Raw genomic sequence first — 27,186 nt, 5'->3', positions numbered from 1 at the left:
ACGTACAGTACATTATAAACGTTAAATAAACTAACGCGTGATCGTCATGGCGTGTCAATTAACAATTAATTATAATATTCATAATGAACGATATCTTATCACTCGCAATTTAAATGTACGTAGCAGCAAACTGATAGTTCACGTTCAAACGTTGTTCGCAAGATTGGCCGTCAACAATTGAACATCGTTTATTTGAATACTGAGGATTTTATATTAATTGTTGAATGATCATCTTGTTGATCACAGTAATTAGATAATAAGATAATTATTTATTGAAATTTTGCCATATATTAAGAACGCATTTGGTTATTGCGTTCGCACATAAAGTACGTCGGAAGTGCCCGAATGAGACGTCGCCCAGCATCGAAGTTAACGGCGAGATTGATATGACGGCGACAGGACTAGAAAGAACGTACGCGATGGTGTACTTTGGTGAGTGAATTCATTCATCGTGCCATAGAATCCAATTAGGTCGCCATAATAAGCCAGATAGGACCGATACGAATCTAATACGAACAGCTTTAGGAGCTGTTCTAAAGTCGACGAATAATCGGCGCGCAGTTTACTGAGAAGAAGTATAGAATAATTGGAAAAAGTTTAAGCAGGAATATTATTACACTGAAAAATATAAGTGTCAGGTCAACTCTTATACACTCAAATTAACGCATTTATTGTTTTTTATATACGCAACAATCTCTACTCTTCTTAAAAGCATTTAATAATCTTACATTCCAATATATTAGTCTTGTATTTAAATACTACAATTGTCGCCTCAAGAATACATATATATTTTTTGACAATAAAATCATTTTAATCATTATAATCTTCGACTTGAAAATATGTTTTCTATCCAATATTGTTTTCTTTCCATTCAAGAAAATTATTCATAAATAATAACCATATATTTCCCTTGATTAAATTATATAAAACTGCCTCATTCAAGTTTTTCTTCCTTTAATGCAATATAATCTTATTTCCAAATTTTCACATTGAAACTAAACATATTTTCAAAAGGAGAATTTTTGCTACCGAGATTCAACCGAAAATGGTAGTCTTCTCTAATCATATACGTAATTAGTTACGTTCACATATTTCCAAATTTTCACATTGAAACTAAACATATTTTCAAAAGGAGAATTTTTGCTACCGAGATTCAACCGAAAATGGTAGTCTTCTCTAATCATATACGTAATTAGTTACGTTCACTTTATGGAAATATCCCACATGTAAATTATCATTTATCTTTCTGTGATACTTTCCCAGCAAGAAATGACTCGTCGATCGATGCCTAACAATGTCGAGTCGACATCGACACCGGCAAATTGATGTTGATTCGACATCGTTTCGACATCGATTGACGAATCACTTCTCACTGCAATGAAAAAAGAAATTTCGCTACCGTAGCTAATCATGGTTTGCCGTCGCACCTAATACAATAGGTAGCAAACACCGTAGCAAAATATTTAGCTATCGCAACGAATTATTATTATAGCTGTCCATATTTTACAACTGAAATATGCAGTTTTTAGCTACGGCAGCCACAATTTTTCTTTCCGTGTAGGTTTCTGCCAGGATTAGAAAAGATCGCAGATAAACTGGAATATCTCGCGCAAATGTATTTTATAGGAATTCCTCGGGTCGCCGATGTTTCAGCAATTTGTCGCTCTTAATGGGCTTTAATCACCATCTCCACGACCTGAATCTTTCACGAAATTAATCGCGGCCGCCTCGTAAAATGATTCTTATTAAGCGCGAGAGGGTTAAAGTGGCCACGCTACCTCGATCGGTAGTAATGCGCGATACACTGATTACTCGAGTAATTCTCTAGTGCGTGTATATGTATGTATGCACCTACGTATATGATAACGTTGCACTAAGAGCATCTGCGAAGTTCACGTTTTTTATCACGGTAGAAAATGCGTTTTCCGCTAATCTTTGCGTAAAATCCTATTTAAGTTCATCATTTTTACATCAATTGAATTGTTATACCATAATTATTCGGTAATTAACTAAGTTTTTGTGGCTTATATTAGATTTATTATAATAAATTAGTATGGCTCGTATGTGTTAAACACAAATTTCAAAGAATTTAAAGGACTCAGAGCCGTGACAGGGTAGTGTCTAAATATTTTATTCTAAGTTTATTGCGAAAAAAGATGATATTTTTTCGCAATAAACTTAGAATAGAATATTTAGACACTATCACCCTGTCACGGCTCTGAGTCTTTTAAATTCTTTGATATTAGATTTATCTTGTTGAGTAGGAAATTATAATATAGATGTTATGTAACTGTTACTTGGTGTTTACTAGAATGTTAAAAAGTACAATTTTAACTTTTTTCTTACTTTTATTTCATCTGCGACCGGGGCTGAAATTTCGCGTAGATAAAACTCACAACTGCAACATATTTAAATGCCAATTTTGTCTACTTTTGGACGGCTTATACAGGAGCCACTTAAAAATCTCTCGTGCTCCACAGCTGTGAAACGGTTTTCGATCTTTACAGCAAACTTTGTTGCTTGCTACGGCAAACTATTGTAATAACAGACGCTTGAGCTTATTGATTTTCATCGCGCGGAGGATCGCTTTTGCGTCCAAGTTTCCGAAATAGCGGTTCCTTAAACTTGGGCCGAGACTTGGCGATTGATACGCTATCATCGCGTGGAACTGCAAACACACGACGTATCGCCGCGCATTACGTCAATCCGCGTCCCCAGGTCGCTCGAGCGTGTGTTTGATACGCCGTGATTGCATAATAATTTGGAGCAAATTTCGCGCCGCGTTCCCAGCTGAGGGGCCCCTGAATGGCGGATTTCCTCCGGCTCTGCGGGGCGATGTTATCGTTAACGCGCCGCGCGTACAGCGCGCCCATTAACAGCTAATTCGATATATGTGTGACCTTAAAGAAGGCCATCTATCAAAACGGAGAGACAGGTCGGGTCGCGTGATAGGACGGATCGTCTCTAATTGCGAAGGCCCACCCCTAAATAACCGAGCTCTCTCGCCAGCGGTTCAAATTTCCGCAATTCCGCGCTTCTTTCGGTCCTAGCGAAGGCCGCGCGACAAATTCATTCCCCGAAGTTCGCGATACGAAACGGAAACGTTTCGTTAGACTTATCTCTGCCCGTCTTCCTCTTCATCTTCCGCGCGAATACGAACGCGCCGACACGCGTGGAGCGTTATTCGAGGAGGAGGCTTCGGACCTCGCGAGGCCACTTCGGTCTCGCTTGTATGCCCAGCGAGAAATGACTCGTCAATCGACGCTGAAACAATGTTTAATCAACGTTTCGACGAATCACTTCTCACTGGGTGCTAATTCACGGTATAAGAATTTAAGGGGAAACATTCTCTCATGGATGCGCACGTCCAATTATTTGACCAATCAGAAATTTGCTCCAAACCTTCAAACTGCAAATCATTGCGCAAATTTGCCCTAAAAATGGATTCCTCTGCGTTCAACCGCCATTATGCGCAATGTTTAAACTATTTAGTTTTCTTTTATTACCCACACACTCTGAGAAAAATGTCCGATTATTATGTAATTGTAGTAACATTTCTAAAAGCGGACATTTTACCGTTGCTACAATCTTCCTACGATCTTGCCCCCTTACAGAAATGTAACAACTGAGAACGAAAGAAACACTGAACAATTACTGGAGTTCAGTAATTGAATTATTACACGGAGAGAATTTTTTCCTAAAATTTATCCTGAAAGTCATGTAATCGTAGGACAACGTGGTATTTGGAAGAATTTTTTGAGAGTTTCGATTTTACATTCTACTTATAAAATGTATGGTAAAATTTAAAAAAAGTTTCATACAGTTCTTCAAAATGCCATATTGCCCCACGATTACATAATTTTCAGGGTAAGTTTTAAGAGAAGATTCTTTCCGTGCAGAAATTATTGATGTACAGTAATTTTCTAGTAATTATTTCGCTTACATTTCCACAGGGGCTGCGTGAGTAGGTCAGCGTTTCTCAAACTTTTTAAGCCCACGGCCTCCCAGTACGTAAAGAAAAAGGTAAAATTAATACTTTGCGACCTGCCTGCAAATCCAATAATAAAGTAAAGCGGTGCTATTTCTCTTAGATTAAATTATTATTTCGCGATCTATCTCTAATGTTTTCGCGACTCCCAGTTTGAGAAACGATCAAGGCAAAGGGCTGGAAGACGGGGAGAGAGGACGAGGGCATTCGTGGCAATCGCTCGACCGGCGATTTGGTGCACGATGTAACATTTGTAACATCTCGATGCGTCGTCCGTGCCGGCGCACGAGAGTGCGACGGAACTCTGCGCTCGTATTGCACTCGCGTGTGCGTGCATCTGCGCATTAGGATACCTATGTGTCTCCGCACGACCCTGAGATCATTAACGACCAACGACAGTTGCGCAAACTTCAATTTTTCGCCCGCGACCCTCTGCCATCGGTTACCGTAAATTGGTCACGATATTCGAACCTATAAAAACTCGTGGCACGCAACGACGAGAATTATTCTAGAGAGAGGGAGACGGGGGGAGGGAAAGGGAGGTTTAGTGAATTAATTTCTGTTCTCTTCTCTCTTTCTTTTTTTGTCTAGCTGTTATGACGATATGGATTATATTTTATAATTCGTTAGACATTGAAATTATTGTTTTCCGGCCGAGGTTTTTTCTAAAACTTGAGGTAGTTCCCCGTTTACTTTTTTAAGATATTTGACTCATTCTTGCCATTGTTTCTTTATAAAACATAATGATAATGTGACACACACTTATCTCGCGAACGAGAGAAGGAAACATTCTCATCGTGCGAGAATACGCAGGCATCTCCTAAAACACGCACTTTTTTTTCCTAAAGCGGACGGATTTTCCTTAAACGGGCTGCAATGTCGATATGTGCCGGTTCTCCTTGAAGAATAAAGAATCTTTTGCGGTACGATCGCGCCGTTGCGGTCGGATTCACGTTGACATCTCGTGTAAAATATCATGAATCAGTGAGATCGATTTCGTTATAAAGTTACGAATGGAAAATTGTATTCCACGCTTATGTAATTAACTGCATTTTTTTCACTCTTAGAATATTTTGGTAAAGGGCTTCTGTCAGAAGAGTTTCGGCAGCTCGCGCGGCGAATGTGGGCGATCGAAAGTGAAACAATAAAATTTGACAAGATTAACCGCGACGTTTGATTTCGTGGTAAGCAAATCGGGCGCAAAGCGAGAAATTGTTCCTTGCACGGGTGATACGAGAAGCTTATCTACAATTTTTAGCAAGCGCAGCATTTTCAGCCAGCAAAATACGAGATGCATGTAATACCGACTTTTGTTATGTATCAGTACGCGCTCGTACATCACAGATTCCTAGAAAGAATGCACGGATCATTGAAAACATGTGAAAACATCGTTGCAGACGATATCAATCACTAATCACGACAGCGCATACGAACACTGCATTATACAACAGGAGGAAACATAACGTAACGTTTCAATTTACGTAATCAGTATTCGACAAGTACAATTCTATCGGAAACATACGTTATCTAATATTTATTATTGAAATTTCATCCTTTTCGGCGCACGTACTTGGTCTTCATCGCTGTGCGCAAAATTGGATTTATTTTATCCTTCGCTCGCGTGTTTTAACGAGGTAAATCTCATTGTCAGTATGCCTGAAAAAAAAGTATTTTGACTCGCGTGAGACAAAGATATATATTCTGAATAATGGTACGTTAAGAGTCATCTTCTAAAATAATCACGTCATTGTTATTTACTCTAGATCGTTAGTATCCTGGTAATAACATTTTATACGTTTATCGAATGTCTTACGAAGAATTGCCTATATATTCGGGTGTTACACGCATCTTTGGCGCAAACTGATATAGAACTGTAGGATATTGGAAAATAAGAAACATAATCTTTCTATAAGATTATTAAAATCTAAAAGAGTTAAATAATAGTGCTCCAATTATTGAAAATTTTTCAGTAATTGGAACACTATTGCAATATTCCCGAGACCAAATCAAGTAAAAAAAAGTCCTGTACTACTTTTCTTATGTCCCTCTTCGAACCAAACAACTCTTGTTTGAAACGTTTTTCCGTATCTTTCATATTTTTGAAGATATTTGCGTGGATCATTAAAAATGAGACATCCTGTATATATCATCTATTTCTACAATATATCGACTGATCTCTTTCGCAAAGTCGTATCTCGATCTTATGCAATTTTCGGTTTTTTGCTTAAACATTAAAAAAAAGAGTGTTTCTACAGAAAAACCGGAAATTATGTGTAAAATCAAGATACGACTTTGCAAAAAATATCAGTTAATACGTAACTATTCATTGTGTAAAAAAATGTTTTAAACGATGATTTTTAATGTTTTAAATGGTTGCGCTTTTCAAAATAATTCCTTTCTCCTATTATATTTACTAATATTACCATTTTAATAAAAATAAAAAGAAAAGGTAAGAATGATAAATGTCTTCTATTAAAAATAATAGAAGACATAAAAACTGGAGAAGATAAAAATAACAGAGAAGATAATAATAATAATATTGAAAATGAGCTAACTAAAAAAAATAGTTTGTAATTAGATCGCAACTATTCTCGTGTCTTTATCACTCGTTCGAACTTGAACAACTTATGATATCTAATTATTTTAAGTGTATACAATCAGTTTAAGGAAATAAAGATGAAGAAAATTACTATAGTATATATAAGAAAAAGAATAAACAAATAAATAAAAATGCGCGTTACATCTGAATATCTTCCCTCGTTATAGTTTCACGAGATCTTGAAATCACATATCTTTATTTTCATTAAACCTTGAAATTGCATATTTTCTTTGAAATTGTAATATCGCAAATCCCAAGTCTTCTTCTTAAAGTTCTATAGCTTACAGAGTTCGTATGAGTTTGAACCTTAATATTGAGAACTGTTACCGTTCAATACAGCAAAAAAAATGTACAAAAATGTTTCGGCTTTGATCTTCAGTTGCATCACAAATCTATTTTCACAGAGTAAGGGGTTCCTCCGGCATTACGAAGATACACTGACCTACATAGACCCATTTTCAATTACGCGAACATCTCATTTCGTGGGGTACATGATTGCGAGTATCTTCGGTCCCCCGATTCCCGCGTGTCCAATTTGCATGATTCGCGGGCATCGCGAGAAGAATTTCCGACATGTAACGATTTACGATGGACGCACGATCGTGGGGGATAATCGTGCCCATCATGAAGAGGTGGAAACCGGCCAGCGGGAGGTGAGTGACGCTTGCGCTGAAAAGCTTCCGTACATAAGTATCGCGAGCTAGCCACCACCGAGCTAGTATCGCAGATCGCGGTAGTAACGTCCTAGAACACCTCAGCAAAGTGTTTCAGCAAGCAGCCCTCATCTCGGTGGACCAACTAAAGGTGAGTTCTTCGGTGGGATGCAACCGGTGGTCGATTTGCACGGCGTTGTTTCACTAAAATTATCTGACAACGTCATATAACTTCGTAAATATGCAAATAATTTAATAATTTTCTGAAAACAAGCTTACAACATGACAAATGCGACATTTTAATTAAAAATACAAAATATGTTACTAATAAATTATTTTAAATAAAGATTAATTTTCTATTAGAGAGACTACAGGTATATTTTAAATGCGTGAAGTAAAATTATTTTGTCAAGTATTGGGTAAGAAACATATATTTTTCTATTGTGTCTTTCAAAAATTTCATTTTAAATAACACAGGCAAAACTATTAAATGTTAAATTATTTATTTGGTTACTTTTGGCAAATCTGTAACAAGCTTTTGTTGCTTCTCAAATGCAACAGCTCAGCAACAATAGCCCGTTATGAATCAAATATAATATTTTTGTTCTAGTTTCTCGTATTCTATTTGAAATTTAAATAATGGCTTGTTTCTATTGCATTTTGTAATAATGTTTAATCTATTACCTACATATATATTATTTGAAAGATAAGATTTCTTATACATCTGATGGATATTTCTATTTATTATTAACTTTTCTGACACAATTTACTTGTGACGTTATAAGTCTAAAAACAGTAGATTCAAGTTCACAGATAAAAAAACCTTATGACATTGAAATGTTACTCAGTGATAAAATTGGTTTAGATTCATTAAAAATGGCTGCCACGTTGAGTAACATTGTGCCGTAATAGAGCACAATTAGAATAATCAGCATACATTGTAACTGTTGCGAAAATATAACACAAACGTTATGATATCCCTCCTCGAAGGTTTGGAAGACATTTTACATAATTCCATATGTTGCAAATTGCGGGTTTCCTTACTATTACCGTAGACCTTGTCCCGATCTAAGACCATTCATCGCGTAAAAGTGTTGACCGATCTCTCCGTTTAAATTTGATGAATAATACAACATTCAAAATGCTCTTTTTTTATCTAATCCACGCGATATGATTTAATTTCCTAAACGTTTAACGGTTAAACGTAAATTTGTTATGATATTTCTGCCGAGGAGATTTGTTTATAAGACTGCAGTAAAAATCCACGTACTCTATTATGGATATCGCACAATCTTGCGGTTCAGTGATGTGTGTAATTATAACGAAAGAAAACAGTCGTAATTCACGTGGTCAGCAAAGTCAAGTTTGAATCATGCATTTAATTACGCTCGATATCGTTCGTATATCGTTAGGTATATATATATATATATATATATGTATTTTTAATCGTCAAGATTATTTTACCACTAATGCAGCGTAAGTTATGAAATCTCGCGAGCAGTTACGATAGTAAATAACGCGTGTCTCGTCAAATCTCAGAGGTTTTTGTCTTCGCGTTGGGGTATCTCTGAAAAATCATGTCCACTCACGTTTGGCAATTATTCCGTTAGTTTGCCGTTATACCTATAATGTTTATTGAATTCTTGAAAATTGTTATACTTTTTGGTGAAAATTTTCGTGAAGCTTATACCAGAATGTAAATCCAAATGCGCGATAAATGGATAAGAAGAATAAATAATCTGTGGACGAACGTATTAATCATATAACGAATCTTGTAAGATTTGCACGCGCGCGAGTCTTATGTCATGATGTATTGTTCATAATAGTAAATTGATGTAACTGTTTCTTCACACCGGTCGTCATTCTTTCCATTCTTCACGCGGCAATTCCGTGTTATATGTATATATGTATGTATGTCGTGTACACGTATATTTCCTCATTAAGTATTGGCTACGGCAATGAATAAGTTATTTGCTAATCGTTGTCTCTACGTAACATTTTAACTATTTTCGAGTTTTTTTTTTGAGCCTGCGTCCAATGAAACGGCGAAATAGGTAATATAAGATATCTTGATTAAATTCTTCAAATACTTCATCGAAAAATATCCCATCTTTCGTTTGCTGAATTTTTAATTTTTAACTGTGAAATCACATACACGTACAAGCAAACGTCGAAGTAGATCTCTGTTGAAAGACCCCAAGTAAAACTTAAAAACGTTGCGCACTTTTGCAGCGCTGCACGTTTTACACTTGCAAATAATATGTCTTTCTTTTTCCACGGAGATAAAGTATTAGATAACAACGTCGCAATGCTAATTTCCCTGATAAACTGTCCTGTCATTCGTGCGCGATACAAGGGCGATCTTTTGTAACATGCCGTAAGTAAATGAACCACCCGCCGTCGACACTGACCCACATCGCGAGAATAGAAAAATGTCGAATCTCATGAAAGCTTTATGCGCCAGATACACTGTCGCGAAGTTAATCTGCGAGTGCCCGAGTGCCCCGCGAAGTGCCGCGCCCAGATATGTAAATAATTGTAACGACTCGTCTTTATCTGAAGCAATTCTATACGGAAACATAACTAATTGTACGGCACCGTTTGTCATCGCGCGCGGCACTAGTGCCCGTTCGACACGACAAACGCGGATGCGGAAAACATCGAAGGAGAAACAGACGTGAATTGTTTTTTTCCCCCACGCGGACGTCTGTAAAGGAAAAACAATTTGTGTTAATTGCTTATGTGTTATTATGTAGGACGATAATGCGCGTGACGACTGCAGTTTTGCAGCCAATTTAAATTTATGTCATAGAAAATACTACGCGCGCGGGATACGTTACGGGGCTCTTATTAACATATGAATGCGCACACGCAATAATACCTATATCTGTTCTCCTTGTTTCACCTACTTATTGTTCGTAACGGTATTTTTTCCACGTATACCTATACTCGCGTATGTTTACTCCGTTTTCCCGTGATAGATTCGATCGCGCTTATACCATGCTAATTGATTGGTTTCGATCTAACTGGCCTCAGTGGAAAAATATGTTGCACCAAGTCGATATGTCTGTTTTCTCAAACGGGATGGAAATTGTGTGGCACTGCCTATCCCCGCCGTGTAAAATAATTACGAAGATAATAATGCACTTCCGCAAATAAGCAAGCACGATTGATGTGCATCTGCTTACACATGCGTCTCGTTTTGCTGAAACTCGTGATACACTTGGCTATTATGTATATATGATATACTTATTAAGATTCGTATTAGTCATTATAATTACAGTCATAAATAACGCACAAGGCAATAATAATCAATATTTATTAATCCGGTGATGAATTTACAGCGTAATAAGCATATATACAGCCAGATTTGATTATAGAGTGGATCAATAAATTTGTCATAATTACGTGATCATAATATGATGTGTAACGTACTTGTTGATAAATAATAATGTGTCTTATATAATTCCTATTTTATCTCGTTGAATGGCGAGCTCCGTATGTTGTTCTACCTCTCCATACGGTTGCAACTACATTGTCCCTGTGGAGATGACAAAATTAAATTACAAAGAATAATTTAAAAAGAATATGTTAATTGCGAACGGGGGGTAATTCAGACACTTGTCGGTTGCGGGGGAAGAAAGTTGCAAGAGAAATTTCGGAAAAAGTGATCTCCGGTCTGCGAAAGAGATTGAGAAACTCGCTGGGGGTTGAAGAAAACTCTCGCGCCTGGACAGGAGAATACTGAACTCGGTTTCGATCCATTTCGTGCACGTGACACACTGAACTGCAGAGTTTGGGTCAAGGTAACGCGAGGGTCGCGCCGATGTGCCCCAGTAAGTGGCGTTACACGAAACATTGGCATAAATTTATTGATAAAAGACTATTCCCGAATAAACTACTTTTTATGACACTCTTGAAAAAGGCGCGCACTACTTCTCCCGCCGTGGCCCTGAGGACAATTGCAAGAAAGCCCGGAGATCGAACGAACTTCAAGAACGCGGATCAACCCCGAACGCCAGCAGTCCCGGAAATTTTTTATAATTTCGTAAGATATATTTTAAACGTTTGAAAATCGAAACTGGGAATTTGAGCTTAACGAAATTTCGATTCTACGTGCACCTCTCGAAGAAACTAATATCTAGAAGAAAAAATGTAAAGAGAGCAAGGATTGTATACGAGTGAAACAGGATGATCTTTAATAGACCTCTGACATTCAACGATCGAATTCAGATCTCGGATAAGAAATCCTTTGATCTTCGATAAACTTTGACATGGAAAAAATATATATACATATATGTTCGTCGCATCGTAAACGGCCGTTCTGTCGTTGATCGTAATTTCGATTGACGCGTTTGCAGGTGTAGATTAAAAGAAAACTATCCGGGGGGGTAGCTAATTCGACCTGGACACGTGCCAAATTGCTGCCGTACGAGCGACCTCGAGGTTTTCGATACCTGCGAATTCGTCGTTAGCGAGCGCCTTCGCCACTTTCCTCGTTCAGGTCGAGGGCTGGAGCTCTCGCTCCTTTTCTGTCGTACACGTGACACACTGAACTCGTGGCGGCCTACTGTGGGTCAGCGTGTCTATGCGATCGCGCGTATTTGTTTTCGCGTGTCACCATGGCGATGTAGCGTCAGTCGCACAATCGATTGTCGTCACTCCCACTCATGTTATGTGTCACTGCGTGCAGCCCGATTGTCGTGTTACGTACATAACAATCGGCTGCCACGTGACGCGCGTCACATCCCCGAAATGCGAATGAACGGAAGGGCTGCCGCTCACGCGATTGGCTCGCCGGCCTTATCCGCCCAGAAATTTGTCTAATTTGCGATATTAATGCGGTTCGGGCAACACCCTAGTTAATTAAGGACGAAACGTAGCCTTCGTGAAAAATTAGAAATGCCTCAATAGATCTGTATCATACGGCAGAATCAAGGATCCGCGTCACGAGATTGTGACAGCTAGAATTTGCAAAATTCTACGTTCAATTCTTCGTGAAACTTGCAATACAGTTGTCAGAATTTATCACATTGACGAGCCTCTGAATTTGCGAAAGCGGACTTCTGCAAATCTGAGGGAAATGAGACTAAAATTCTGCAGCACCGAGAATCTGTAAATCCACCCTTGGGAAAATTTACTTTAAATGGAAATTAAAATTTTCACCAAAGTAATCTTTCAAATCTATTTAAAGAAATTAGAAATTTATTTAAGAAATTTTAGAGTAATTTTGGACACTTAAAGTAATTTTTTGATAGCCAAGCCTGTCGAAGCTCCCGCAAGAGGCTCGCGCGGCATAGCACTTTCTCGTAAGAAGAAAACCACACACGGTATTATAAATTATATCACATACTTTTTACAATACTTGAAGTAATCTTTCAAATTCTTCAAGTAAGCTTACCTTAAGCAAAAGTTTAAAGTATCCAAATTTACTTTTAATATTTTTTGTTCTTCTAAAGTAAAATTTTAAGGTTTTCTAAGATATATCATATTTTCCCAAGGGCAAGAATCACCAGATCGAGGATTCGGCGAATCAAAAAGTTCGCGAACCTGAAGCTCAAGATTTTAAGATATCAAGGACGCCAAAATTGTGTGCGAAGAAGTTGTAGTTTGAAAACTAACGATCGATGTATAAGATCAACTTCATTAAATATTGAAATTCTACACCATCATAAATGTCTCTTAATTTAAATGATACCAAAGTCTTACAACATCAAGAGTTTATAGAACCTAAAATCTGTAACTGAGGTAGACAAGAACGTATAAATAATTTACAAATTTGTAATATACGAGTTTTGCGTAAAAGAAAATTAGCTAAAGTCCACTTTAGTTTCAAGATAAAGTCTACAATAAAATTCGACGCACACAATTAATTTTATATGCTTGTATACGAAAGACATTTAAAAAGTCGGAATGTAACGCATATAAAACATCTACTAAAATAGATACACATGCTAAAATACACGGCGTATAAAATTATAAATAGAATTCTATCTTAAAATCTGGCGTGAATTGTAAATCGTTTAAACTGTTTAAAGTGAACTTGAGATTTCACTGAAACTACAGAATACTCATTTCTGGCAAGACAAAAACTGTACGCAGGCAAACATTTAGAGCAACTACTTATTTTTTTTTGTTTCGGACGATAAATTTTCCGTTGCATCCATTTGCCCAGCGATTCAACGTTGTCAAAGAGCAAACAAATAGCGGGCGTTTAGCCAGAGTTATTACACATTAGCGTTGTGGATTGTTGCATTATGTACAACAGAAACCAGCGAGTGCTTTATGAACATTGATTTGTTGTGGACTGGTATCCTTTATACTTTCCTACGCGTTACAAGCCTATTTATTTTATTTAAAAAATAATTACTTTCTTGTAAAGACACTCTCTCTCTCAATAAAAATATACTTAAACAACTGAAACTATAAGTACAGAATACACAGGTGTTTGCAGATAAGAAATAAATAATTTAGCACGGCTTGATTAAGCTATTTTGCATGTGGCGTAAAATTTATCGCATCATTCCTCCAAGGAATCCTTCAGGAATAATTTACGCGTTTGCTGACAATGTGCACGTAATCGTCAGAAATCAATCTGCATTCCACTTACAGAATTTAAATTTTCTCTCATTTTCATCGTGCAACTGTTAATATTCTTCCCGTGACGAACCCGATGTCGCGCAAAATAAGAATAGCGTATCTAAAAGATGCAGCCCGATGCACTTACGTGGTGCATACCGCGAACGCGTGCTCGTACAGCGGGGTGGGGATGCATAAAGAAGGGTAGGCCTGTGTTCTTGCCCCTACGTCCAGTGGATGACGCACCTCTTCGTCGTCGTGCACGCCGTCGTGCCCGCGTACATCCACGCATCCGGTGCAGTTGTCGCTTACACGTGACACTATTTTCGTGGACCACGTATATCCACATGCATCGTCGTCATTGACACCGTACACACGTTGCGCTAGCCTGCACTGCCAACTGCATCTGGCAGTACGCTCGTATCTCTGTTCAGTGCTAAGTGTCACCCCCGCGGATGAACCCCATTCGTCAGCAGTGAAAAGGAAAGTCGGCGAGGTATCTTCTTTTCATCTGTCACATATTTATATCTTTCAACGCCAGAGATTTCAATTATTTTGCCCCGTGCGCGTTGCGCATTCTTTCTTTGTGTAGAAAAATTTGCTACCCTCTACTCGTCGTAGTAGAAATAAATTGGGATCGGCCTTTATATTAGGCGCACTGTTAAATTTGCGCTGTTAAATTTAACTTAATGAGTAGTAATCACTGCCCCTACTTAATATATCGTTAATTTAATTAAACAATGGGGTTAAAAGAATCCGTAAAATGGGTTGAATAAAAAATGTAGTTGCTTTTTAACTACAATTTGCGTTAAAATAATAAATTTTACTACACTCGATAGTTAAAAGTGACAACCTATTGAATTGGAGCATTGGCGACCACTCATTGAGTCACTACAAATTTAACAGTGTAGAGAAGTTAGTTAATCGAGCGTTAACTGAAATATCTTATGACCCACAAGTGATGGTTTTTATAAAATTTTACGTATATAAAAACACATTGATCTTTCTATAAAAAAGGAATAAAGTAAAATCTTAATAAGACGATCGGTATCGTTAAGGAGTTTTATGTCTTTGTTCGTGAGCACGTCTTTGAATAGTGATTTGATAATGGGAGCCTTGACCTTGATGCAATGTTAGCTCACGCGGAAATAAGAGTGCAAACATTCTGAGAATCTAGTTGAACAATAAATTTAAGTGTTCTAAAATCCTGTGAGATTACAAGGAGGGATAAAGTTCACGGAAATTGAAAATAAATTGCATGTTAAAAATAAAGAAATGCATAGAATTCTCGGAAGCCGAATTCGTACTTACACAAGTGCATCAGACTTAGACTTGTAAAAGGAGTATGTCTATCAATAAAAAGCACGCTTGGCAACATGATTGCATTCTCTAAACGTTTGAGCTTCTATCATTAGCGTTCGATTAAGCTTACAAAAAATAGCCGGTGTTATATTATCATTTTATTTCGCAAGTATCACAAGATGTCATAAAGATATTTCATAATCGCCAAAGACGTTTTATAATCTGTCTGTCCGCTTCATGTTGCGGTTCACAATTTTATTTATGAATATATGCATATGGAGACATTTTAATCGATAGAATCTTCAATCGATATATCGGTCTTTAAGTATTGTTTATAAAAATACAGAATTATAATGCAATAAAATAATTATAAAAATGGTAGTAAATAAATTATGTTGAGAAATCATACTTGAGGAAATCGTAAAAATATTTGATTAGAATATTTGAGTCATCACTTGAGGCAGGAAAGTGCTTTCTAGACACATTGGCATACTATTCTTGTAAATTACGTATACTTGGCAAAGATGTACGGATTGTTTATTTTTATTACAGTATAGTAGGTGACACGTTTTTCTTTCATTAAATAATTGATTGTGCGTCGAGAGATGTCGAATGCATCATCGTTCATTGACCGATGACCTTTGATCTGCGTACTTTTAGGATAGATTCTTTTTAAAAAATGTAATTCAGTAATCTAAAATTGACTCGTAAAATTTATTAATATTCTTGAGTGGTTGTTAAACGTAAAATATTTCCGATCGTGACTTTCATGAATTTGTTACTATAGTTTAATTTACTCGTTGAAATTATTGATATTATTGTAATATCAACAATTGTATGCGCGTTGTCATTGCATGTATTTCAAAGGCAGTATTTACATTATTTATGTATAAAAAAAGAAAATTCTTTTAAAGATATCATCTTAGATATTTAGATTAGAATAAATAGTTATATATAAAATATAAAATGAAGAGAAATAAAAAGTAAGCTTCATATTAAGGTATGGAGTCTGATTGCTCTATATCTTTATTTTTCCTCAACTTATGTGAATAGAACAAAGGAAATGAGTTCCTTGGCAGTGAGGATCGGATTTGTACAGAATGCCCTTGGCGACGGTGTGCCGGAAATAGTTGGTATGATACTGTCATTGTTCGTTCGACCCTGAGAAGCAACAAATAGTATATTCCGGAAACTTGGCACCGTAACGGACCGTTGCTCCCGCAATATTTTATTTATGACGTAAAAAGTTAACCCTTTGTAACGCCATGTAACTTTAAAATCCCACACTCATATCCGAAGATTAATGTTTGCTGCTTTCACGTTATATAATTCTTGTTTAGACACCAAAAAAGTAGATTAGAGGATTAACGAAACAGACTTCTACGGAACAGAATTTTATGAGCGACATCCGCGGCCGAAATCCGATTAATCTTGTTTCTTCGATCAGATAAATGAAATCATCTTCTGAGTAGTATTTTATACTGATTTGCACTGACAAGGAAAGAAGCACGGATAATGTAATTTTTACGGAATTAAATTTTCCGTAACACACACTTATACTAATTTGCCAATAAAAGATAAAAGAGATCTGCAATACAGACGTCTGTACTTCAACATAACTTTCAATCAATAAGGTAGACAGTGAGTATACACGTTTTATGGCTTTGTAAAACGAATATCAATGAAATCTCGAATATGGATTTCAATTAAAACGCATTAATAAAGACGATTTCCTAAAGCTCGTACGGGAAATCCGCTTATTTCATACAGTGCAAGATAAATTCTAAAAGTAATTTTATACGATATTAAAGTAACGTGAAAATTCTCGTAATAGTAACATAAAATGTTCCACATTATTTCGATATAGATTCGATATAGATATTCTATTGAAGACAAAGGAGTGTAAGCATCTATACATATGTATATATAATTTCGTATATATATATGTATATATAATTCCTTAAACGCATGAGCGTCTTCCTTTCAAGTCGTAATTGACGCTCTTAATTGACTTCATGGCTTCTTTTCAATTTGGTCCACCGACTGTGGCGCTCAGCGTGAGGCTTTTCATCTAAAAACGTATCTACGAAACCTGCCACAATTAGAACCAGAAATTCCAATAGTCTATGAAAGAGAGAGAGAGAGAGAAAGGAAGAGAGAGATCGCAAAATTTTGTTTTAAATCTTAAAGCTAGAAAACAATACGCCCTCCTAAAAATTATCTTCCTAAAAGCGTCTGAAAATTATTTCAAAACTTATTTAATTTTCATTAAAATTTAATTTCTCCAATTAAATGCAGTTCCGCAATGCGGAACCAACTTCAAAAGTTTACTTTTCCGATACAGCTAACTTCGCGAAATATTAGAAGATATAAAATTCTGCGCTAGCGTCATCTCAAATATCACGATCGAACTACAACTCTCTTCAAATACAATTTCATGCATTATGTAATTTTTGTACTGATAAGAATTGAGTCATTTTTGCATAATACACAGTAGTGTATTTGTTTTGCACTTAAACATTGTATATGTATACATGGAAGAGGAATTGAGTAGAGGAAAGTCCTCTATTATATACGAGATAGGCTCCTGATATCAAGTTTTCAGTTTACAAAGTTTTTTAGCAACGATTTCACGCACGACCTAACAATAAATTGTCCATCAAACAAATTTCACTTCAAGAGCAATAAATTCATGGTCGAACCAATAGATGATAAACTGTTAATTTAGTTGAAACCCGTGCTGTCTCGTATTAAAAGCATATCTCACAATAGAACTTTCTTTTACTGATCGAGAGAGAGAGAGAGAGAGAGAGAGAGAGAGAGAGAGAAAGAGAGAGAATCCCATTCGTCTGTAATGCGCATGCACCGATATCATCATTGCCATCGTTACCGTTGTGTCATCAAAAACAAGTTATTTACAAATTTATTTAAAAAAAATTATAACCCCATACTCTCTAAACGTCAATCAAAAGTGCATTATCACTGAAAACAGTTATAAGTGTATACACCGAGAAAAATGTCCGATTAAATATAAACGGATAATCCAATTACGTAATAACAAACGGATATACCCGATTAAATTGTATATTCGATAAAAAATATGATCAGTTTTTCGATCAAATTTCACCGGTAACTGCATTTCATCGAATAAATTTTATTGGATGTTTCTATAATTTAATCGGAAAACGTAATTGGAAAAATTAACCATCGGATACGCTATTTAATTGGTTTATCCGATGGAGATTTTGCTCAGTGTAGCACTGAATAATTCACACTTATAACTGTGAAAATATTCACTGTTTTCAGTGATAATCCACTGATTGACTTTTAGAGAGCTAACTGAATGCACGCTAAGGCCTGTTTATAGTCAATTTTTATATTTAACTTCGTCTTAAATACATTTTCAAAGAAGTACTTAGCCAAAAAAATGATCCGTATGGATGCTGTACAGATCATTTTACTGGTTATGAAATATTTCAAGAAATATTTAAGACGATTCTTAATTGGCTGTAAACAAGCTTTAGTGTGCATTCAGTGCGCACTAGTGCAAGCAACCGAATTCGCTATTTGTCTCTCGCACAGATGTTGGACACAAGATAGGACTCAGATATAAAAATATACGCAATTCCCCTTCCACTATATACGTTCTAGAGTTTTGCATAATGCACAGTTAGTGCAAGATGATGTTTGCAAATGCATCAATTCTATAGAAAAGAAGGTGCATTTGAAAGTCTTCGTTAACTATGCAATGTAACATGACTGAGCGTGCGAACCTCGGACAATTTGATAAGCCCACTTGAAACGCTTCTCATTTAAAAACTATTGTAGCTTCGGCATTTTGGTATTACGATTTTCATCTCAAAATCATCTCGGGAATCTGCAATTAATGGCTAGTACGAGAGGTCTATGACACTACATATTATACATATTTGTATATTTAAAATAGTTTTGTTTAAGCATTATTGTAATAGGATTTTTTATTTTCACTTTTATGTAGGTAAATGTCGGTTCTTTTGCATGCCAATAAATATTCCGCGTTACGTCGAACGATCGAAATATCGATTATAAGGCTGCTGTTAGACGCTATTTTTGCAGTGGATATAAGATCCGCGTATGCATTGACGCACACATTTTTGCAAAGACGTCAACGTGCGCCGATATAAACGAAATTCAGTGACGAGAAATTTTATTTCGCGACGTCCCCTATAAGACATCGATCTCCCCTGCTGTCGTGTCAACTTCGTGAAACGCAACTCGCTGCGCGCAATATATATTTGACTTCCGCGAATAAATATATTCGAATGGGGTTAAGTCCTTAAATGAAGGATCTATATAAGGACCATTGACTGATGGCAAGTGTAGGTCAGTGGAACGCTTTACCTGCCTCCATACTTTATCGTGCGACCTCGTAAATTCGTAACATAACGTGACAGAAATAAAAATGCACGAAACGCTGTAGAAGTGACACTGCAGTTTATTTTTTTAGTGTTATCACAAGGCAGATTCCCTTTACCGCGGACCTGGTCATTGTTAGTATTTCAAAGCGTAGCATGAAGTAATGCAAATAAAAATTTTTGAAAATTTTGAACGAAGTTTATAGTAATTGTGATTTTTTAATAATTTTATAACGATTGCGAAATCAATATAGTCATCTTCTAATAATTCTATAATAATTATAAGTGTGTTGTTAAACATTTTTTATGATTTTGGAAAAAATAATATTTCGAAAATTATTCTGTGACTTACGTTTAGAAAGAGCTATTTGTTTTCGTATAATTTGCACAATTTTAGAAATCAAAAGCAGAATAAGATTTGAGGTATCAGTGTTTTCCTCTCACATGAAACAAAATAAATATTTGTTCAGTGCCTTATCGATATGGCATTTCGATAAAACAATATTTGATTTCACTCTACATTAATTTGCTTTATCATTGAAGTATATGTTTTTCAACTTCAATCATTTTTGAATTCTTCAAAGTTTATCAAGATGCGATTATGAGATTAGTTTTTGATTGGAAAGGCAAACGAAAAATATAATCGGTGTCACAATTTTCAATCAATTCAATTTATCTTAAAATTACGTAAACGTCGTCTAGTGGAATTAGTATTTCTCTTATAATTGTTAAATAATTATGTTCATATATTTGCGAATGCTAAAATGCGTATTGAAAAGTCCGACTCTTCGTCGTCGACATGCGAGGCTTATCTTTGATTAAATGGGCGTTTATCGACACACAATATGTCGCTTATAAAATTATTCGGATTTTCACACGTATGTTATGAATATTTGCCAGCAGTAATATTCGATGACTAATTGGTGCGATATATTTTATCCACTTATGCTATACCTGCATAAGTATATATTTAACTCACGAGATTTTTTTTCTTCGATTTTCGACTCAATAAATATATTTTTGTCGTTTTTTAAGAATAAGAGGAGAATATAAGATTTACTTATATTAACAGTCGAATAAAGAAAATCGTACAAGAAGTATTATAGTCTAAAAGAAAGGTCTAGATTAACATTTGATTGACACTATGTTAGCAAATAACAGATGTAACGTGGAAGAAGAAGATCGATCGCGCGCGCTGTCTATGGTAGCGAGTAAGTAAGTCATTTTATCGACTAAAAAGTAGATTTGATGGGAATACACTGTCGCTTTCCTCAAAGAAAACACTATGTGCTCTCACTACTCGTACTAATTTTTAACTTTTGCACGTGGCAAATTTATCGTAATTAAAGTCGCTGTTGATCCATAAAAAAAATAATTCATTTATTCTAAAGTTATTATTCTAAAATCTTTAATTTAGCAGGAACCCTCATATTAGGAGCTTGTCTTATAATAGGAGACTTTCCTCTATATATGTATAATACACATGCTGTATACAATTTTCTAATTATGAATTTTTCTTTTTAATGGATGCACATATCATGGAACAGAAACAAGTAATATCTCCAAACGATAACAGAGATATGAGAAAAACTTGTACATATCAAATAAACTAAAATAAATTAGTGATACAGAACGCCGACAGTAATGATATCATTTAAATAATCTATAATTCAATAAAATATATCTACAAAATATATCTTCTTTTCTGGGAAGATCACTATGATATCTTACGAGCCGAACGTTCTTAGAAATTACAGCTGTTAGAGACATATGATATAATATGTATCTTGTATAATATTATTATATTATAAAACTAATATAAAATATATAAAGGTGTGAATCCTGGGCTGAGGTAACATTTTTCGCAATAGGAATTCTTTACAGTACGGGGAGGGGGGTATATTGAATGTTAAATATAGTATTTTAAAATAATTAGAAATCGTTTATTGATTTTGATATGTGAATTCACTGACGATAATGATTCCGTCTAAATGAAACTGTTATGTTCGAAAAGAAACTGGCCCGCAGGACAAGATGGAAAACGATATATGAATTCACATTTTAGATAACAATTATTGGGCTACCAACATCTTACTCGGACCTAAAGGCGCTCTCGCTTGTTTGATTTATATCATAATAAAAATACTACTCTATTTAACTTTATTTGTTTGAAATATATAATGTTATGATATATATCTAGAAATGCATTTTCACATTATTTTAATGCATTTATTAATATAAATTTCATCCTAAAAGAGAACCTTTGGAGGACTTAAATCCCCGGTGAATGATGAAAAAACTGCCAAATAATTAAAGATTATAATAATTAAAGGTTAAGATTTTGCAACATTCCCTCTTTATTTTTTTGAACTCCGTGGATATAATCTGTTTACGGTTTGTTCATGAAATCGAATTTCCTGAATATCGTCATTCGTTAGACGTCATACGTCTCGTGAGAGGCGAGATCTCATTTATCTGCGGAAGACAGCGACGAAGAGGTCAACGATACATCGCGATTTTGCAATCAGCTGAATGGTTAGAAACGAATATTATCGTCAGAATAAGCCGATAAAATTAAGAAACAGCTATAAATATATGCTGAAATAAGTACTAATTTGTTGTGACTTATATGCTCGTCCGTCAGTTATCTTATCGACATTAATGACCGATTTAATAATTCCATGTTGTATTGTACTAATCTCCTTTAGTTTGTATCAATATGAAGAGGTCTGCAAGATTCTTCGATGTTTGCAAGTTTTTAACATAAAATTTTATTAATTTTTTACGGAAAATAAATTTACAAAATTATATTATTGACAAATTATCTTAACATTTTAATTATATTTTTTACATTAGCATTGTAGAGTGCAATAAATCGGGAATACATAAATTTCATATTTCCCAATTATATCAGTTTTTTAATGATAAAATTATATATCAGAATCTCTATCCCGGCAAGTTAGAGACAAATAAAATTTTCATCGGACCAACACATAGTTAATGATGCTTGATATAACAATTACCGGTACTTCATAAAAACAAGCAATTTTTCACAATTGACATGTGAAAAGCCAACGCAAATTCATAGTGATTAATTAATCACATTGACGTAATAGCTGCTTTAACAATTCACTGATTAGGGTAACACCAACTCTTTAATGACGTTCGTTAGTCACGCGCCGAGGATATAATTCTTTGTTTTTTTATAATTATCGCTATATGAAGAGAGATGTGAATTTAACCTTTCAAAAGTAAAGCACTTTTACGTAGGAAAATTTATGAAATTATATTTTTGTCAGTCAATTAATGATTGGAGTAATTCTGAAACATTTTATAAAAACGTTCTAAAAATGTTAAATAATTAAATTGTAATATACTTGTATATTCAAATAGTTAGTTAATATATAAAAAATATATCAAGAAAATTTAATAAAACGCTTTAATGAAACCTTAATTTTATAAAATGGTACGACTAGTTTTATTCATACAATGTGAGACAAGTAAAGAAGAAAAGAGAATGAAAGAAAGTATAAGAACGAAAGAGAGAGAAAGAAGGGGGTAATTATTTATCCATATTCACAAGGACAGAAATCTCGTAAGCAATGATAAGATAAGTAGAAAGCTTGATATTTTGTTTTCCGTACGGCAAATAAGTAAGGAGGAGAGGTCAGTTGCATAGGAATTATCGATAGATAAGTGGAATATTTTAGGAAAAAGTCGAGGGGGAAACCGCTGACCAAAATCTTGTACACCAATGCCCACTAATGCCCAGTGGGCATTACTTTATCATATTATCTTCTTTTATCTTATTTATCTTCTTTTATCTTATTTTATCTTATTTTATCTTTAGAATGCTTCAGCAAGACGTAATGCCCCAAAAATGCCCTAGTAATGCCCAGTAATGCCGCAAACCTGTACACCACAATGCCCTCAGCGGTTTCCCCCTCGGAAAAAGTCTTTCAACAAAAAGATAGAAACTTGAAATTCGGCACTTTTTGCTTTTTTATTTCGAAATTGTAGAACGTTCTTTCTTTTCTTTTTCTTTCTCTCTTCCCCCCTCTCTTTCTCTCTCGCTTTTTAGCTATATCATTATGTCTTTCACTTATCTAGAAAAATCAGATTCGGCATTTTCGGAATTCAAATGCAACAAATAATAAATACTTACTGTATTATAATAGATAAAATAAACTATGTAATATTAATAACTATAATGTTAAGAGAAGTATTATCAAGCTGATTAAAAAATATAAAAATCTCATTTTTGCAAAGAATATGTGTGACTTAACATTGTTGTTACCTCTGAGGCATTGAATTAGTTTCAGATTTTACATAAAGTTATATATTTCTCTTTTTCTGTATTTTTACAGGACTTATTACATGTTAAAATATAATTTTTCTATAATTTTGATAACAAATATAGTGTTTAAGAGATTTTTCATGTTTATTAATTAGTATGAGATTTTACGTAAAGACTTATTTAATCACATTTAAGAAATTATATTTAAAAAACAATTTATCTAATTATATACAATAAGAAAAGCATCTGCTGAAACAGTTTCTACATTGTAAAATTCTATAATTTTTAAACATATCGATTTCCGCATTGAATTAATAATACATACCTATAATTAATAGTTAGATTAATTATAAGCTCAAATCTTATTACATTTATTAAGCTAAAATGTTTAAATTTCTCCAGATATTGTGTAGTTTAAATACTATATTTTATATTTTACATTGTGTTTAATTAAACTGTTGTCTTAATATCATACAGTTACCTGTATTATCAATTTATATTATACATAAAATAATATTTAAGAATTTTAAATTTAAGCGCAAGTACATCTCGTGAGCTTTTAAGCATTAAAGTAGGCTAGTCAATATTAAATCGTCCGTGTATTAATAACGTGTTCGAGGACGCGTACGTATTAAAAATTCACGTGTGAAAGTTAGTCACGTGCGAAGTCCATTAAATCGATCGTATCGCCCGCGTCGAATAATCATCAACATTTATTAACCAATTCTAGTTGTCCCACCGTGATCTTGATATAATCAATTAACGTGGATTTGTCTTTTATGTATGCAGATATCTTGACATAGCATTTTCGAGTATGTGTTAATCGTGCGTAACGCGTCGCGTAAACATTGTCCGTGAACTGATTAAACGAGTGAGTGATCACGTGAACACAAAGTGCATACTTACATTCGTGCCTGTTCAAATATCGATCGGTTATACGTTAATTCGCGAATTCATTTGTAGGTATATTAAGTCTTAATTCGGGTTAATTCAATCTTTGATGTGAAATAAATCATCATTTTGTGAATTATATATGTTATAATATACAAATACTTTACTATTTATAATTATATTATATTTTTTCTCTTTCTCTAATTATACATATTCTATATTTTATACAATTCTTTCTCACTCCTTTCTGTCTCTGTCCATATTATATAATTGCACTTTACATAAAAGACAATTTCAAACTAATTAACCACACTTTAATCATCTATTTAATAATTTCAATATTTGTTTGCATTTAACTTATTATTAAATTACTATTGGTGATAATTTCACATGTTTCATTATTTTAATATTATTATGTGTCATAGAAATAATGAATACTTGTGATTATAAAATTATTTCAATTATACATCTAAATAAATATTTAAGTGAATAAGTAAAATAATAATTTAATTAGCATCTCAAATCCGATATATTCGGATGTTGACATTCATCAAATATTTATTTATAAACTAATAATGAAAATATGTAAAAGCGACATCAGTTAATCTTTCGGAAGTCAATGACCACTCTCAGCACTTTGGGGTTCTCACGGCAATTAACTACTTGAACAATCACTCTTTTGAATGCTCCATTATCCACGTTAGTATTTTTTATTCAATAAACGTGTCAACCGCGCGTGACACATTTTATTTCTCTTCTTTCATATCCGCCTGCATATTGTGGTTCGACCAATTGGCGTTTCGACCACAAAATGTCTCAACAACTTTTAATTCGTCTCGTTGCTGTTTGTTTATGCATCTCAATTTTAATTATGAACAGCAAGTAAATTCTATTTATATTTCGTACTTTTTAAATTTCTACTTATTACATTATTGATTGAAAAAGAGTATTACCAATTATCCTAGTATTATTATACATATAACACATTTGACTTGAGATTGAGACGGGAAACTTATAGTCAACCCAACTGGCTAGTTATTTAATTAGTTTATTACACAACGTTTCGACCCTATTCTTTTGGGTCCTTTTCGAGTGATACTGAGTCAGTCATCGTCGTCGAATAAGACAGAGTCGAGTTATAAAAGATATGTATACTTGTGAGCACTGTGGTGGCTGGGCTCCAACTATTCGAGTTTTTGAGTGTAGTCATGGTAACTGTAAACTGGATCCGTAGCGTGTCTACTTTATAATTCACTGTCTCTCCTCGAAACGAGGAAGATAAAATTAACACCGCAGACGAGCCCCCGACTCTCGTTGTGCCTGATGAATGCTATCTCTTTAATCGTTGAATTAATTGACCGCGCGCTAATTGCGAGATTATTCGCATCAGTGGAGCATCATTTTCGTAAACGGTCGACGAGAAATATGAGGAAGATTTATAAATAATAGCCAGCATTGCGCAATAAAGACAAGCATTGAAAGCAATAAGCGAATCACAATTTCCACTTTTCCGGTTCTCTTTTTCTCTTTCTCACTTTCTGCCAATGATGTGTGAAATAGAGGCGAGTAACGTTAACTCGGAGCAGCGAGTCAGTTAGAAGGCTTCGGTATTCGACACGTGGCATAATCGGACTTGCTGTACGATAAGGTGGGCGACAACAGGTGAGGCAGAGTGGTTTGTTTATCGCGGGATCTTCCACGCGTCGCCGCGTAGAGGCTTGGAAGAGCCCACGGATCGACTCTCTCTCGGACCTCCTGAGGCGCCGATTGGAGAGGGGCGCCTATATAAATGGTTCCACTCTCACTCCTTGTCGGCCAGTTCTCAGGGTGCGTTGCTCCCACGTGCTTTCTACTTGGTGCTTGCACTATTTTCGGTCTCTCTGTTCTTTCTCTCTCTGCCTCTACCGCTTCTTCTCTCGCAACGCGCAAGAGACCGAGATCGAGATCTCTCCCGCGAACCTCGTACACAAGACGAAATTCCGCAACAATGGGCACCAACGTTCTCGTCAGGATTTGCGGGCCAAAGCTCTTGCGCGCCGCGATGACCGAGCAAAAATCATGGATCACCGTCAGCAGGTGTCTCAGTGTCTCTAGGTTCGTAGAAATCAAGATTATTGGGATTGATCGATTCTTGGATCATTTATTGATTACTTAAGACAGAGAGTCTTCAGATTGTACCGATATGATTTGTCAGCCTGTTCGTTTCATGCCAGTTTTCACCAACGTCGTTTAACTTTGCTCTTATAATTAGTTTACTTGATTCTTTATCTCTTTCTAACTGTCCCCTTAGAAAGAGACAAACGATGATTTAACCTAACAATAAGATCAAAGTTAAACGAGTTGGTGAAAACCAGGGTTAGTCGCACGTTAGTCAAAAAGTGGCAGATGTATATTTTGAAGAAAGAATTAAAAAGTAAAAGGTATATGCAATTTGAAAGAGCAAATCTATCATCGGCCAAAACTCGGCATCTTCCAATTCGTAA

At 35.2% G+C, this 27,186-nt stretch overlaps 1 protein-coding gene and 1 long non-coding RNA gene across 4 annotated transcripts in view; one reads left to right on the top strand and one right to left on the bottom strand.

Moving 5' to 3' along the window:
* The first annotated feature begins 7,270 nt into the window (after positions 1-7,270).
* LOC105564726 (glutamine synthetase 2 cytoplasmic) overlaps positions 7,271-27,186 on the top strand; it is a 36,490-nt gene continuing 16,574 nt past the window's right edge. The window contains exon 1 of one of the 3 annotated variants that reach the window (XM_012017339.1): positions 7,271-7,391. Coding sequence is in view for 1 of the 3 variants with exons in the window: in XM_012017338.1 (XP_011872728.1) it covers positions 26,493-26,797 (305 nt within the window). In the remaining 2 variants the exon portion in view is untranslated. Of the gene's footprint in view, positions 7,392-14,201; positions 14,316-26,492; positions 26,798-27,186 lie in introns of those variants that run through there. The other 2 variants (XM_012017340.1, XM_012017338.1) reach the window with 2 other exon arrangements.
* LOC105564725 lies at positions 10,542-12,333 on the bottom strand. The gene is made up of 2 exons (XR_001009149.1): positions 11,698-12,333; positions 10,542-10,781 (listed from the first exon to the last, which is right to left on the bottom strand). It is a non-coding gene; the product is annotated as an uncharacterized LOC105564725 (long non-coding RNA).

The sequence above is a fragment of the Vollenhovia emeryi genome, unplaced genomic scaffold, assembly GCF_000949405.1.
Source record: "Vollenhovia emeryi isolate VEMERY1.0 unplaced genomic scaffold, V.emery_V1.0 DF939160.1, whole genome shotgun sequence".
Taxonomy (NCBI): Eukaryota; Metazoa; Arthropoda; class Insecta; order Hymenoptera; family Formicidae; genus Vollenhovia; species Vollenhovia emeryi.
The sequence above is the reverse complement of the archived record's forward strand: the minus strand, read 5'-3'. Positions and strand labels throughout refer to the sequence as shown.